This window comes from Gopherus evgoodei, chromosome 6 (assembly GCF_007399415.2).
Source record: "Gopherus evgoodei ecotype Sinaloan lineage chromosome 6, rGopEvg1_v1.p, whole genome shotgun sequence".
Lineage (NCBI taxonomy): Eukaryota > Metazoa > Chordata > Testudines > Testudinidae > Gopherus > Gopherus evgoodei.
In genome coordinates, this window is record NC_044327.1 from 78,706,060 (window position 1) to 78,721,844 (window position 15,785).

The window sequence follows — 15,785 nt, forward strand, 5'->3', positions numbered from 1 at the left end:
CAATCCAACTAGGGTAATAATAATAACAACAATAATAATAATGAGAGAGGGAGGGAGAGAAAGAGAGACTTTTAATATATTTATCCAAAAAAGACCATATTCTCCATTTTACATCAGTTTAACTTAATTTAATATGATATGTATATATTTAATTTTATCAATGCATATATATGCGCATAAGGAATTAGGAGAATGTGGTCCTTTTTCCTGTAAAAAGGCCATAGTCTCATTGAGATTTCAATTCAACAAAGTAATTAACTGCATGCCTAACTTTAAACATAGGAATACACTCTTCATATGACAGGACATTCTCTCTTACTGACTGTTGATGTTATGTTCTAAAGAGGCCTCACTACTAGTTGAATACAGTCTTCAATGGGACTCCTCACATGCTTAAACTCAGGCACATGCTCGAACACCTTGCTGCACCAGGGCTTTACATGAGAGCATGAAAGTTTCTGTACCATCAAAACTTGTAGAGAATATATAGCAAAGTAACTCTTTTATTCATACCACATATCATAAAGAGATTTAAAGAGATTGAATTTTGTATTACTATAAGACAGTTCCTGTAACTATTATTGATTTAGACAAAAGGGATTATGCTCATTCTGCAAATTTTTAATTTATTGAGCTTCCAAAATTTCTAATAATGAAAAGCAAGATTCTGCTGCCTTTAGTCAGAATTAGTAACACTTATGTGACTAAACCCAGAACAAAGTATAAATTGCCAAAGGGGAAAAAAAATCAAGCCTTACCTATTCAATTAAAAAAGAATACTCTTCCTATGCTATTATCCTACATATCACATCTTAACAACACTTAAAGAAGAGGCACATTAGTTACTCATGAGGCAGGCATAAATGTAGCTCTAAATATTGCAAAAAATCAAAACTAACATGCTGTAAAAACAGCATGGTTCCTCACAAAACTCAATTTCTACGTAAGTCTTGCTTTATTTTAAATAGAGTCTTAGCAGTTAGATAAATTTCAATACGGGTTTCAGAATCTTCATCAAAATATAAGGTCATCCACAATAGGTAAATGATAGTTTCAAGATTACAATGATTCCTTAGGCATAAAGTAATGAAAACAGTTGTAAAACAACAATAACAAAGAGCGAGAGTATAAAGAATAAGTCTGTTTTACCTGTTGTGTTCTCTCCTAGTTCCAGCCCCAAGGAGGGATTTGTTAAAATTAACTGGAATTTCTCATCACCTTCAGGAATATCATCATCAAAAATCATGACATCAATGTGTTTATACCTTTCTCCATCAGCAAAAGAGAGGATCTGGGAGTGAAACATAAAGGGCATATTATCTTAACAAGTATATAACATGAACAAGTATGTAAGATTTTGCAACTCTAAGAACATAACATAAGAACGGCCTTACTGGGTCAGACCAAAGGTCCATCTAGCCCGGTATCTGTCTACCAACAGTGGCCAATGCCAGGTGCCCCAGAGGGAGTGAAGTTAACAAGCAATGATCAAGTGATCTCTCTCCTGCCATCCATCTCCATCCTCTGATGAACAGAGGCTAGAGACACCATTCTTTACCCATTCTGGCTAATAGCCATTTATGGACTTAGCCACCATGAATTTATCCAGTTCCCTTTTAAACATTGCTATAGTCCCAGCTTCACAACCTCATCAGGTAAGGAGTTCCACAAGTTGACTGTGCACTGTGTAAAGAAGAACTTCCTTTTATTTGTTTTAAACCTGCTACCTATTAATTTCATTTGGTGACCCCTAGTTCTTGTATTATGGGAATAAGTAAATAAGTTTTCCTTATCCACTTTCTCCACATCACTCATGATTTTATATAACTCTATCATATCCCCCCTTAGTCTCCTCTCTTTCAAGCTGAAGAGACCTGGCCTCTTTAATCTTTCCTCGTACGGGACCTTCTCCAAACCTCTAATAATTTTAGTTGCCCTTTTCTGAACCTTTTCTAGTGCTAGAATTTCTTTTTTGAGGTGAGGAGACCACATCTGTACATAGTATTCAAGATTTGGGCGTACCATGGATTTATATAAGGGCAATAATATGCTCTCAGTCTTATTCTCTATCCCCTTTTGAATGATTCCTAACATCCTGTTTGCTTTTTTGACTGCCTCTGCACACTGTGTGGACATCTTCAGAGAACTATCCATGATGACGCCAAGATCTTTTTCCTGACTCGTAGCTAAATTAGCCCCCATCATATTGTACATATAGTTGGGGTTATTTTTTCCAATGTACATTACTTTACATTTATCCACATTAAATTTCATTTGTCATTTTGTTGCCCAATCACTTAGTTTTGTTAGATCTTTTTGAAGTTCTTCACAATCTGCTTTGGTCTTAACTATCTTGAGTAGTTCAGTATCATCTGCAAACTTTGCCACCTCAATGTTTACCCCTTTCTCCAGATCATTTATGAATAAATTGAATAGGATTGGTCCTAGGACTGACCCTTGAGGAACAGTTACTCCTCTCCATTCTGAGAATTTACCATTAATTCCTACCCTTTGTTCCCTGTCTTTTAACCAGTTCTCAATCCATGAAAGGACCTTCCCTTTTATCCCATGACAACTTAATTTATGTAAGAGCCTTTGGTGAGGGACCTTATCAAAGGCTTTCTGGAAATCTAAGTACACTATGTCCACTGGATCCCCCTTGTCCACAGGTTTGTTGACCCCTTCAAAGAACTCTAATAGATTAGTAAGAAACGATTTCCCTTTACAGAAACCATGTTGGCTATTGCTCAACAGTTTATGTTTTTCTATGTGTCTGACAATTTTATTCTTAACTATTGTTTCGACTAATTTACCCGGTACCGACGTTAGACTTACCAGTCTGTAATTGCTGGGATCACCTCAGAGTCCTTTTTAAATATTGGCGTTACATTAGCTAACTTCCAGTCACTGGGTACCGAAGCCGATTTAAAGGACAGGTTACAAACCTTAGTTAATAGTTCCGCAACTTCACACCTTAGTTCTTTCAGAACTCTTGAGTGAATGCCATCTGGTCCCGGTGACTTGTTAATGTTGAGTTTATCAATTAATTCCAAAACCTCCTCTAGTGACACTTCAATCTGTGACAGTTCCTCAGATTTGTCACCTACAAAAGCCGGCTCAGGTTTGGGAATCTCCCTAACATCTTCAGCCGTGACAACTGAAGCAAAGAATCCACTTAGTTTCTCCGCAATGACTTTATCGTCTTTTAGCGCTCCTTTTGTATTTCGATCGTCAAGGGGCCCCACTGGTTGTTTAGCAGGCTGCCTGCTTCTGATGTACTTAAAAAACATTTTGTTATTACCTTTGGAGTTTTTGGCTAGCCATTCTTCAAACTCCTCTTTGGCTTTTCTTATTACACTCTTGCACTTAAGCTGGCAGTGTTTTTGCTCCTTTCTATTTTAGCCTACAGAGTTCTTAAAAACGGAAGAAGAATGCAAACAAAGGACCAAATTCTGAGCTCTATTGTAATGTGGCTAAAACAGGAATTGAGGACAATCAGCAGAATTAGGGCCAATAAGCACATTTCATTGAAGCAACTTTTTAAAGGCACCTGTTGTAAAGGATCTTTTAAGAAAAATGGCTTCCAAATATGAATGACATAATTTTTCCGAACAAAGGTTACATACAAAATCTAAGTATAAAATTTTAGAACTTGGATTATTTAGATGATTTATAAAAAAAAATAATCCTGTTTTCCTATAATTTCTGGATTAGAAAACATGCTATTTAAGATTAATATCTAGTATCAGTGGGGCAGCAGTGTTAGTCTGTATCCACAAAAACAACGAGGAGTCCGGTAGCACCTTAAAAACTAACAGATTTATTTGGGCATAAGCTTTCCTGGGTAAAAAAAAACACTTCTTCAGATGCATGGAGTAAAAATTACAGATACAGGTATAAATATACTGGCACATGAAGAGAAGGGAGTTACCTTACAACTGGAGAACCAGTGTTGACAAGGCCAATTCAGTCAGGGTGGATGTGGTCCACTCCCAATAATTGATGAGGAGGTGTCAATATGAAGAGAGGGGAAATTGCCAGGGGTATTCTGTCTGCTACCCAAGATCCACAAACCTGGAAATCTTGGACACCCCATCATCTCAGGCATTGGCACTCTTACAGCAACATTATCTGGCTATTTGGACTCTCTCTTCAGACCCCATGCTACCAGCACTCCTAGCTATCTTTGAGACACCACCGACTTCCTAAGGAAACTACAGTGCATTGATGATCTTCATGAAAACCCCATACTGTCCACCATAGATGCAGAAACTCTTTTCACCAATATTCCACACAAGGATGGACTACAAGCTGTCAGGAATAGTAGCCCTGATGAGGCCACGGCACACCTGGTGGCTGAGCTTTGTGACTTTGTCCTCACCCACAACCATTTCAGATTTGGGGACAACTTATACCTTCAAGTCAGTGGCACTGCTATGGGTACCTGCATGGCCCCACAGTATGCCAACATTTTTATGTGACTTAGAATGACACTTCCTCAGCTCTCGTCCCCTAGCACTCCTCCTCTACTTACGCTACATTGATGACATCATCATCATATGGACCCACAGGAAGGAGGCCCTTGAAGAATTCCACCTGGATTTCATCAATTTCCACCTCACCATCAACCTCAGTCTGGTCCAGTCCACATGACAGATCCACTTCCTGAACACTACAGTGCAAATAAGTGATGGTCACATAAACACCACTCTATACCAGAAACCTACTGATCGCTATACTTACCTACATGCCTCCAACTTCCATCCAGGACACATCACACGATCCACTGTCTACAGCCAAGCCGTAAAATACAACCCCATTTGTTCCAATCCCTCAGACAGAGACAAACACCTACAAGGTCTTTATCAAGCATTCTTACAACTACAATACCCACCCGGAGAACTGAGGAAACAGATTGACAGAGCGAGATGGGTACCCGGAAGTTACCTACTACAGGACAGGCCCAACATGGAAAATAACAGAACACCGCTGGCTATCACATACAGCCCCCAGCTAAAACCTCTCCAGCACATCATCAAGTATCTGCAACTATCCTGGAAAATGATCCCTCACTTTCACAGACCTTGAGAGACAGGCCAGTCCTCATGTACAGACAGCCCCCTAACCTGAAGCAAATACTCACTAGCAACTACACACCACACCACAGAAACACTAACCCAGGAACCAATCCCTGTAACAAACCCCATTGCCTACTCTATCCCCATATCTACTTTAGCGACACCATCAGAGGACCCAACCACATCAGCCACACCATCAGGGGCTCATTCACCTGCACATCTACTAATGTGATAAATGCCATCATGTGCCAGCAATACCCCTCTGCCATGTACATTGGCCAAACCAGACAGTCTCTCTGTAAAAGAATAAATTGAAACAAATCTGACATCAGAAACTGTTACATATAAAAGGCAGCAGGAGAACACTTCAATCTCCCTGGACATTCAATAACAGTTTTAAAAGCAGTCATCCTTCAACAAAAAAACTTCAAAAACAGACTTCAAAGAGAAACTGCAGAGCTACAATTAATTTGCAAATTTAACACCGTTAATTTGGGCTTGAACAGGGACTGGGAGTGGGTGGCTCACTACAAAAGCAATTTTCCCTCTCTTGGTATTGACATCTCCTTATCAATTATTGGGAGTGGACCAGATCCACCCTGACTGAATTGGCCCGTCAGCACTGGTTCTCCACTTGTATGTTAACCCCCTTCTCTTCATGTGCTGGTGTATTTATACCTGTATCTGTAATTTTCACTCCATGCATCTGAAGAAGTGGTGATTTTTTTTTTTTACTCACAAAAGCTTATGCCCAAACAAATTTGTTAGTCTTTAAAGTGCCACCAGACTCCTCAATGAATATCTAGTTCAGCACTTTGCATGACTGCGCCAATTGAGAGTAATAATTGCATTTTCAGTATTGAGACTTGAGAAATGAATAGTAATTGACTTTGTGTTTGCTTCTTACCCTTGACGTCACATTAAAATCCAGTCCCAGTTTTGCTTCTAGATTCTGGGCATAGAAAAACAAAGATACATTGCCAGAAGATCCTCTGTTCCGGTATGCTACTAATGTCAGACTCCCATGGATTTCATCTATTTCAAAACTAAAATAAAAAGCAAGAAGAATTCTCTCTTATACTGGTAGTATGCAACAGCAGTGTTCAGAAGAGAGCAACAAATTTAACATAGAGTGCACAATTCATAGTCATTCAAATCCATGATCACAACTTGCCACCTTCCCACCCATTGTAACTTTTCAGTTTTCAGTATGCATTAGATGCAGAGATGAGATTTGTCTTCTCGGGGGGCAAACACCTTTACATTAAAAAGAGCAGTGACTAAATTAGCTACATACCTCAGGTTCTTGGTAAATTGCTAATGCAATCCTCTACTAAGCAATATTTGCCTGTTTTTGAATTACGTACACATATATGTCCACTGCCATCCATATATTAAAAAACAAAGGGTATGTAATCATATAACTAAACTATCAGGGGGGTAGTCTGGATCTGTAAAAATCAACAGAGTGTCCTGTGGCACCTTATAGACTAACAGAGCATAAGCTTTCGTGGGTGAATACCCACTTTGTCAGACATATTCACCCATGAAAGCTTATGCTCCAATACATCTGTTAGTCTATAAGGTGCCACAGGACTCTGTTGCTTTTTACATATAACTAAGGAATATCACAATGATTCCACACAAAGGTGTGAAATAAGGTGGCACAGGCATTTTCTAAGTTTTGAGTCCTTGACTTTGCAACCTTAAGAATATTCTTTTAACATAATTGTTTGGGTATAAAATATAAAGTCATAGTAACAATCACATTTTGAAATGACTCAGTATATTTTCATATGAGAAAGACCGATTTATTCTTTAAATAGTATGTCTAATGTAACTTTTAGTATTGTCTTTTACTTTAAAGGTGGAATTCAGCCCATTGTGGAGGGTCTTCTGCACAGTGCCCTGCACAAGGGGCAGGTCAGTTTGTACACAGAAGTTTCTGCAACCCCTCCTCCCATGGATGCAGTCTCAATGCTGGGTCCGAATGAGTCAGCAGAAAGAAGAATATTAGAGGTAGGAGAGGAAATGGCCATTGTCCTTGTTTCATTCACAAAGTAAAAAACTGAATGCAATTTAAGTAGAACAAGTGAAACTTTATTAAACCCTGTGGACTGCTCTGTCCATGTGACTGATTTGTTTCCAGCCTAACCCTATGTTTCCTGTTCCACTGGTGTCTTGTCAGTAACAATCCCTCTAGGGCAATGGGACCTCTGACTCCAGTTACACTGAGTATGTTACAGTCCTTGCTTACATGTACACAGTGAAAGGAACACCTATGTAGGGGCAGTGGTGAGCTGGAGCCGGTTTGCACCGGTTCGCCAGGGCTCTGGCAGCTATTTAAAGGGCCGGGGTGGTAGAAGCAGGGGAGCCGCAGGTTCTTCAAATAGTCCCCAGAGCCCAGGGGTAGTGGGGGGCTCCAGGGGCTATTTAAAGGGCCGGGGTTCCAGTTGCCTCTGCCGCCCTGGTCCTTTAATAGCCATGGGAGCCCCACCACTTCCCCGGGGCTCTGGCGGCTATTTAAAGGACCAGGGCAGCAGTTGCACCTGGAACCCCAGCCCTTTAAATAGCCCCCAGAGCCCTGGGATAGCAGAGGGTTCCGGAGGCTATTTAAAGGGTCAGTGCTCCAGCTGCCTCTGCTGCCCCGGTCCTTTATATAGCTGCTAGAGCCCCGCTGTTTCCCCAGGGCTCCAGCAGCTATTTAAAGTGCCGCAGCAGTAGAAGAGGGGAGCTTTGGCCCTTAAAATAGCCCCCGGAGCCCCAGGCTGCTGCTGCCACCCTGGTGAGGGAGAGGTGTGGTGTGCTGTGTAGTTGCTAGTGAGTATTTGCTTCAGGTTGTGGGGGCTGTCTGTACATGAGGACTGGCCTGTCTCTCAAGGTCTGTGAAAGTGAGGGATCATTTTCCAGGATAGTTGCAGATAGCTGATGATGTGCTGGAGAGGTTTTAGCTGGGGGCTGTATGTGATCGCCAGCGGTGTTCTGTTATTTTCCATGTTGGGCCTGTCCTGTAGTAGGTAACTTCCGGGTACCCGTCTCGCTGTCAATTTGTTTCCTCAATTCTCCAGGTGAGTATTGTACACACACACACACACACACACACACACACACACACACACACACACACACACACACACACACACACGAGAGAGAGAGAGAGAGACCTCCACAATGGGCTGAATTTCATCTTTACAGCAGAAGACTATATACATTATATACATACAAAAATACACACACATCCCCCACAAAATCTTGAGCTAAATCTGAGGTATGTTCAGTGAAATTCAGTGTGATGAGGAAAGGGAAATTGGCTTGAACTACATTTATGTCCCTCTCCTCATTCCTGGGGCCACCTTATCACACAACTCATCCACGGTGTAAACCAGAGCAGCTAAGGCCAAAACTAGGGATAGCAAAGGAATAAACTGCTGCACAAGCCCCAAACTACCTGATCATTCCCCAATGTAAGAGAAATTCTTCACTTGCCAATTCAGATGATTTTAATGCTGTTTTGCCACACCAAAGGTTTGATCTTGCTTCCACTGAAATCACTGGGAGTTTTGCCACTGATTTCCAAGGGAGAATGAATAGGCACTCAAGCAACTAATCACAGACTAGATTCTTCATGGAAGATGAGACTTACTTGGTATTCTGCCATTCAATTACTCCTCTCACTCCATCATTGGCATCAATAATAATCTGAGCACCCAAGCCTTCTGCATCTAAAGCCAAAATACAAAGGATTAAAAAAAATATCAAAAGAAAGAAGAAAACCTATTTATATTCTGTTTTTAGGGCTTGGTAAAAAATCTATTACACAAACTCCAATAAGCTTTACGCACAAAATATGCAGCACTTTGTGTCTCCAAAGTGGGAAAGAAAGAGAGAGGAAAAGAATGGGCAGTTTAACTGGTAATGGACAGAGAAAACCTTGTCCCCACTGAATGAAATGAAGAACTATCTTCCACACAAATACTGACCTATAAATAGACATCTCTGTCTTACCACAGGTATACACATTACAAACAAATAAAAAAGCAACATTACAAGAATATTAAGGTTGCAAAGCCCAGCATTGAAAAGTTAGGAAATACCAGAATTAATGTTGCCCTTAATTTGTCCTCTTGGTGCACATGCATTATGATCACATGCGAGTTTCTCCATAGACCCTTCCTTCACTTAGTGCACAAGATGAATGGCAATCCCGAATAAACTGTTATTGAAAATTTTCTTTTATCCTCATCATTCAATGTGTGGTCCCATTCCTTATTTACTGTACACTACTTAAATCCCATTCTGAGTTCAGAATTATTAATTTTCTTATGGGCATTTCTCTGGTGCTCATCACTCTTACACTTCATGCTCCACAAACATTAATACATTTATCTTCATGATACCCCTGTGACATGAGGAAGATTATTATAGTCACTTTACATACATGGAACTGATGCATACAGAAATTAATATCCAATGTGTCCATTAATTTTGGATACCTAATATGAGATGCCTAGGTTTGAGTTTTCAAAGAATGTAGCACTTTACTTATTCAGAGCACAGCACTGCATGGGCAACCTTAATTCAGGCATTTCCTAATGTAAGCACTTCTTTTTGAAACCTTACTTTTTTAAATATTTTGGTTTATATAATTTCCTAAGTTTTATAATAATGAAAAAAAATTGGAAAAAACTAAAATTTCATCCTATGGAGCCATATTTACTCTTTATATGGTTCATCAGTAGGGTTGTGATCTTTAGGTCCATGGCACAGACCTCTATCACTTGAGCTAACTGAGTAACTGCTAGTAGTAGATGACTGTTACCCTAGACCTGCCACTAGAGAGGGTAAGGACACATTATCAGTGGGGTTCACAGTTATTTGCTAGACAGGAAAAGATTGTTGAGGATGAGGAATAATGAGTTTAACTGCAGGTTCTGTAGGAACATGTGCAGTGGGGGCTGCAGAACTTTCTGCCCCTATGCTCCCTGCCTCTCTTTGTTCCCTTCTGTTCCTATCGCGTATGCTCTCCAACTTAACTCCCCTTACCAACTCTTTCCCTTATCCTCTCCACCCAGCTCCTGCCTTTTCTCATGTCCCTTCTCATCTTCCCGGCTCTTCCCCCTCTCCCACCTTTGTTCCTACCCCCCCTCAGCTTTTGCCCCATTTTTTCCCACTCCGGGTTCCTAGTCCTCATTCTCCATCTCTACATCTGTTCCTACTCCTCAGTTCTCATCCCTCTGCATTTGAATGAGGCTCTTTCCTCATTTTCTTCTATGCTGCCTGAATATCAGAAGTGGGAGCACTGAGAGCATAGGTGAGGCAGTCTCCACAGCCGCTCCCTGTAGCCAGGTGGAGTAATCATAGGTAAACTCCTGCTCAGCTCTGAAGCCCCAAGATGGAGAAGAGTGAAGCTGGAATCTTTGGAGAATTTAGCTGCTGTGCTCTAACAAGCATCTACTAAGCATGTGGGAACTGAGAATTTTCTAAGTGTTATCACTTGGCAAAATTTTGGTGGATTTTAACAAGAACAGTAAAACAAACATTCCTGACACCTGGGTGACACCCCTATGTAATTTCAAGTCCCTACTTCACAGAATGGAGGTACTAGAGCTTCTCTAAAAAAGGTCAGACATTTAAAAGAGTAGAAACAATGAATTTTTCCCAACTTCATTCTCAGAAAAGGTTGAATAACTTTTGCTGAAACAGAAGGATACAGTCTGAGTCAGACATCCAACATGGGGCATTTTAGCACAAATGCTTGAAGTCTGGCAGAGTTATAAGCAAATGAAGCTAATGAAAAATGTTGTGCAACTTTCCTCCTTCACTGCCTATAATATAATATTTTGTGGGTGAATCCTGGTTCCGTTGACATCAATGGGGTTTTGCCACTCACTTCAATCGGGCCAGAATTCGAGCCTATTCCTAGCACTGACCCTTTCTGACTTCCTAAATTGTAAAATTTAGCAAGTGAACAATAAAGTGAGAATGATGCATCTCAAAATGTTCTTTAATCACTTATTTTTACATCTGAATAGTACCTCAATTTATTTACATCATAATGAAGTCTAAGTAATATGAGATTTTATAATATTGACTTCTCTATTAAATCTTTGCTGGGAAATGAGGAAACTGATAATTTTGTGCAAATTATAAAGTGTATGGATAGGGAAATGTAGACTAGCAAGATTCTACAATAATATTTAGTATCTAGAATTCAGGGTTATCAAGGAAAATCATGGGTTAAAACTTATCCCTATATATAATGTGTGCATCTGCAAGCCTGTCCAATATTTGTCCTAAGTTTGCCCCTATATCAGGGCTAAGTTACTGTAAGTCAAGAAGGTGCTCAAGTACCGCTAATAATGCAGGGTAAGACTAAATAAATAGCCTGTCACCGAATTTAGTTCTGGAAGATAATTTGTGTCACCCATGTGTTACTCTTTGAATGTGCACTAAGTATTTATGGTTTGAATCAGTGAACTAATCACAGCTCAACCTGCACAAATCAGCACTGGATGTTGTGTTTACCTTTCAGTCTGTAATGAATCAACTCAGTCATTTCTACATGCATGCAAAGAAAAGCGAAAAGAGGTCAAAGAGAAACTATTAGAAGCACATAATAAACACATTTCTGTAACATGAGGGATCTGATCCAGCTCTCTTTGAAATCAATGGGAATTTTGTCATTGGACCAGGACTCTAACCAAGCAAGAGGATAAATGAAGATCATTAAAAGTTTAAGAAATTCATTGAAGTTTATCATCAAAACCAAATGTAACAAAAACAGTAATAAAAAGAGACCTTATGAAGTCTGTCATCTCACTGGCCAGTTACACAAAGTATTATTTTGGAACATATGTTTACACACTAAACAAACAGTAACCAGGGCAAGAACAGAACTCTGGAGGAGGCATAAGGAGCCTACCCTTTAATACTCTTTGCATACGGACCAGACACAATGGTAATCCTTGTGCTCATGGAATGCAAGGAGTGTGTAAGGTTCGTGCTAATATGGGAGTTATCTTTCAAAGGTCCCCTGGCCCTCCTGCCCCGTTCCGATCTGCAGAGGTCAGCAGAGCACACTGCACCTTGTATATGAATGGCCATGATCCCCCTGCAACCTCTTAAGATCCTAGAGGCACAATGACTGTCTGGTGTAGAATGTTTACTGGAACTTCTCCTGCTTTGCCTAAAAGGCACATCACAGCCCTAACATTTTCTCTGGTGGGATTCTGTTAATAGGCGTTGCTACTTTTTGAAAAATATTCCCTGTCACCAGCTTCTGTTTGAATGATCCCATCTGTTGACTTGTGCAATGCATCACAGGCACCATGCTGCATTAGACACTCAAAGACATTTGAATTAGTCCAGCAATAACTATTCACTGGTGAAATGTACATCAGTAAGTTTGCTCACTGTCCAAACTATTTTCATATTAGAATACAAGAATCAAATTTCAACATGTAAGTTAACTTTTCCTCATGAGACACATTTTACTAAATGACAACTTTTTTTTAATGAGATTAATTGATAATATACATCCCATAAAATCACCCCACCATTTGTCCAAATCCCAAGAAATGTAAGCCTTATGATTGCATAAGCCACCTTTTCAGTTATTTTTGCCTTGACCGTGCCTTAAATCAATATACTACTTTATTAAAGATAAATACAATGCATTATTACATATATACAATTCATATAAACTGTGAAATAAATATGGTACTGATACAGATGTTGTACCCAGTCTGGGAGGGAATGACATCAAAGGATTCATGGTGAGTTCAACTGACGTTAAATTAACCAGGAAGAATTCTTGCACTTCTGGTATATCATCCTGCAGAACAAAAGCACAGTAAATTCTCCTTTTATGATCCTTTAAGATGTGAGTCAAGCAAAAAACACCACTTACCTTATGCCCCAAAGATTTTAAATTATATTAGACTTTATTCATTTGTTCCTATCCTCTTAAAATACAATTATTAGGTCTGAAATTGATCCTCATGTAATATGTTTGAAATAAAGTATCATATTTTTTTAAAAGACACTACTGTGACAAAAAAAATTGAACATATTCCTGAACACAAATTTAATTGTGAATTTAAAAAGCACTAGAAGTACCCACTGAAAAAGAAAAGTATGTAGCAATCAGTCCATATAAGTGGAGGCAATGAAGACGATTCTGAATTCTAGGTAGAAACTGAAGCTTAATGAGAGTTTGATTTCATTCATGCATGTTTAGTTGCAGCCACTCTCTGTGTTTCCACATTTAAGATTAGGGCAAAAAGATCCTTGCATTATTTCTTCTGAGCAGCAATGAAACAATATACAGCATGAAATGACAGACAAGTTGCGGGATTTAAGACCCTGATTGTGCACCCACTGAAGTCAAAGACAATTGTGTATTAGGCTGATTACATAGCAAGTACGAAAAATCGGGACAGGGAGGGGAGGGTGTAGGGTAATAGGAGCCTATATAAGAAAAAGCCCCAAATATTGGGACCGTCCCTATAACATTGGGACATCTGGTCACCCTATCATGTATTGATGACAAGGACTAAGATTTACCTCTAGAATAGTAACATTTATAGAAGCTGATGTTTCTCCTTCCCCTAAAAGCAGCCAACCAGACACAGGTATGTAATCAACTCCTGGTTCAGCCAAGGTCCCTTCTGTCTGATTCCTTACTCTGAGCAATCCTGGCACTGTTGCATATGTAACATTGATAACACCTAGTAAATGTGGAACAAAACAAAAAAAGTTCTTATATTTTAATTCCTATTTAACTACAATCCAAATAGACAAAACAGACACAGTGCAGGAGAGGGGAGCATTATTCTGATTTTACAGATGGGCAACTCCATCAGGCAGATTAAGGACCTGATCCAAAACCCATTGAAGACAATGGGAATCACTTCATTGGCTTCAGTGTGCTTTGAATCAGGCTCTTCGTGACTTGTAACAGGTCACCCAGGAAGTCTGTAATCTAATCCAGAATTAAAACCCACATCTCGAGTCCCAGTCCAGTGCCTTAACCTCAAGATCGTCTTTCTTCCCTCTTCCAAAGGTAAAAAGGCTTCAAGACCTTGTTTTTTAAACACTTTACTAATTTAAAAGTGATTTGCAAACAGGAGAAAATGTGAGTTTGTGAGTATTTTTGCTGAGATTTTTCTTTTCCTCCTCCTAGCAAAAAGGGGAGTATAATCTAATTAAGAAGTTTAGGGTTTGACACAGTAAAAACTAAATGGATACATACACAAAGAAAAAACTATTTCCCCATGCTAATTTTCCCCTACTGTTACTCACGCCTTCTTGTTTGAAATGGGCCATCCTGATTACCACTACAAATGTTTGTTTTCTCCTACTGACAATATCCCACTTTAATTGATTAGTCTCCTTAGAGTTGGTATGGCAACACCCATTTTTTCATCTTCTTTGTATTTTATATATATCTATATCTATATCTAGATATATCTTCCTACTGTATTTTCCACTGCATGCATCTGATGAAATGGGTTTTTGCCCTTGAAAGATTATGCCCAGGTAAATTTGTTAGTCTCTAAGGTGCTACAATTACGCCTCGTTCTTTTTTCCAAAATGTTCTGTTTCAGCTTCTCTTACACTAGAATGGTGGATGAGCACAGCCCTCTAACCACTCACCTTCCTACCCGCACCTTCTATTCCTTATGCCATGTTCTAGAATAGAGGCCTTTCAAAGGGGCTTAAGGGAGTTAGGTACCCAACTACCGTTGAAAGTGAGTTTTTGAAAATCCCAGCCAATCTCTCTACTTTATTCTTGCCACTCTCTGTCCCCTTTTCTTTTACATCTCCATCCTTTTCCCCCTTTTTCAACTTTTAATCCCTTTTTTGTTCAGTTTTTATTCAATTCTTATTTCTTTTCCTAGTTGTTCCCCCTTCCTTCCCCTCAGATAATACAAGGCAACAAACAAGGTTTGATTCATTCTGAAACACAGTGCTGCAAATTGCATCCATCAGAAGCCAGGTGTCAGAAATGCAGTATCACCACTTATGATCAATACTAAGTGACAGACTAGCTAGTCCATTAGAACAGAAAACCACCAATTTCCTGAGATTTGAAGATGGTGGGACTGAATGGCTATTTGTGTGATGACCATCTGCCACCTGGTTACAATCTAATTTATAATATACCACTGCAAAAAATATCTGAGCAACCAAAGATTTACCTAAATGGACCTCTTCTAAAAGAGAAATGGAAAGTAGCTGCATTCATCAAGGAATAATCATTTGAAAACTATTCATAATCCCTAACAATATTTTATGTTTGATGAGCAAACAAAAAAATGATGGAAACCTAAATGAATGTAAGGAAATTTGACTCTGGCTCAGTCCTTCACTTCTTGTGCTAGAAGGAGTTGGGAATATTATAGAGGTGATACCTGCAACTGCTCAGAAAGAGGGAGATTTTGTCCTAGTATATAAGTAATAATTATTTTTCACATCGGTTGCTCTCTATGCTGTGTCATAGCATAATGGTTAAGCAGGTGGTGAATTGTAATTACTACTTCTGACTAGCTAAAAATTGCACCCACATTTATTTTACCCTGCCTCTCCTACCCCACCTCTCCAAACCCTGCTTTGTTGTTCATTCTATCCAAACGTTATGTCTTCTCCTTTAGAGAATTAACTCTCTGGGGCAGGAACAGTAATTTACTAAATATAGGCTTGGAA

General features: G+C 39.4%; 1 protein-coding gene across 3 annotated transcripts in view; it reads right to left on the reverse strand.

Annotated features, from left to right (window-relative positions):
* ADGRV1 (adhesion G protein-coupled receptor V1) overlaps positions 1–15,785 on the reverse strand; it is a 463,719-nt gene that overhangs the window by 334,439 nt on the left and 113,495 nt on the right. For all 3 annotated transcript variants that reach the window (XM_030567084.1, XM_030567083.1, XM_030567085.1), the window contains exons 38-42: positions 13,644–13,807; positions 12,819–12,912; positions 8,722–8,800; positions 5,986–6,124; positions 1,150–1,291 (exon numbers count right to left, since the gene is read on the reverse strand). In XM_030567084.1, the coding sequence (XP_030422944.1) occupies positions 1,150–1,291; positions 5,986–6,124; positions 8,722–8,800; positions 12,819–12,912; positions 13,644–13,807 (618 nt within the window). The remainder of the gene's footprint in view (positions 1–1,149; positions 1,292–5,985; positions 6,125–8,721; positions 8,801–12,818; positions 12,913–13,643; positions 13,808–15,785) is intronic.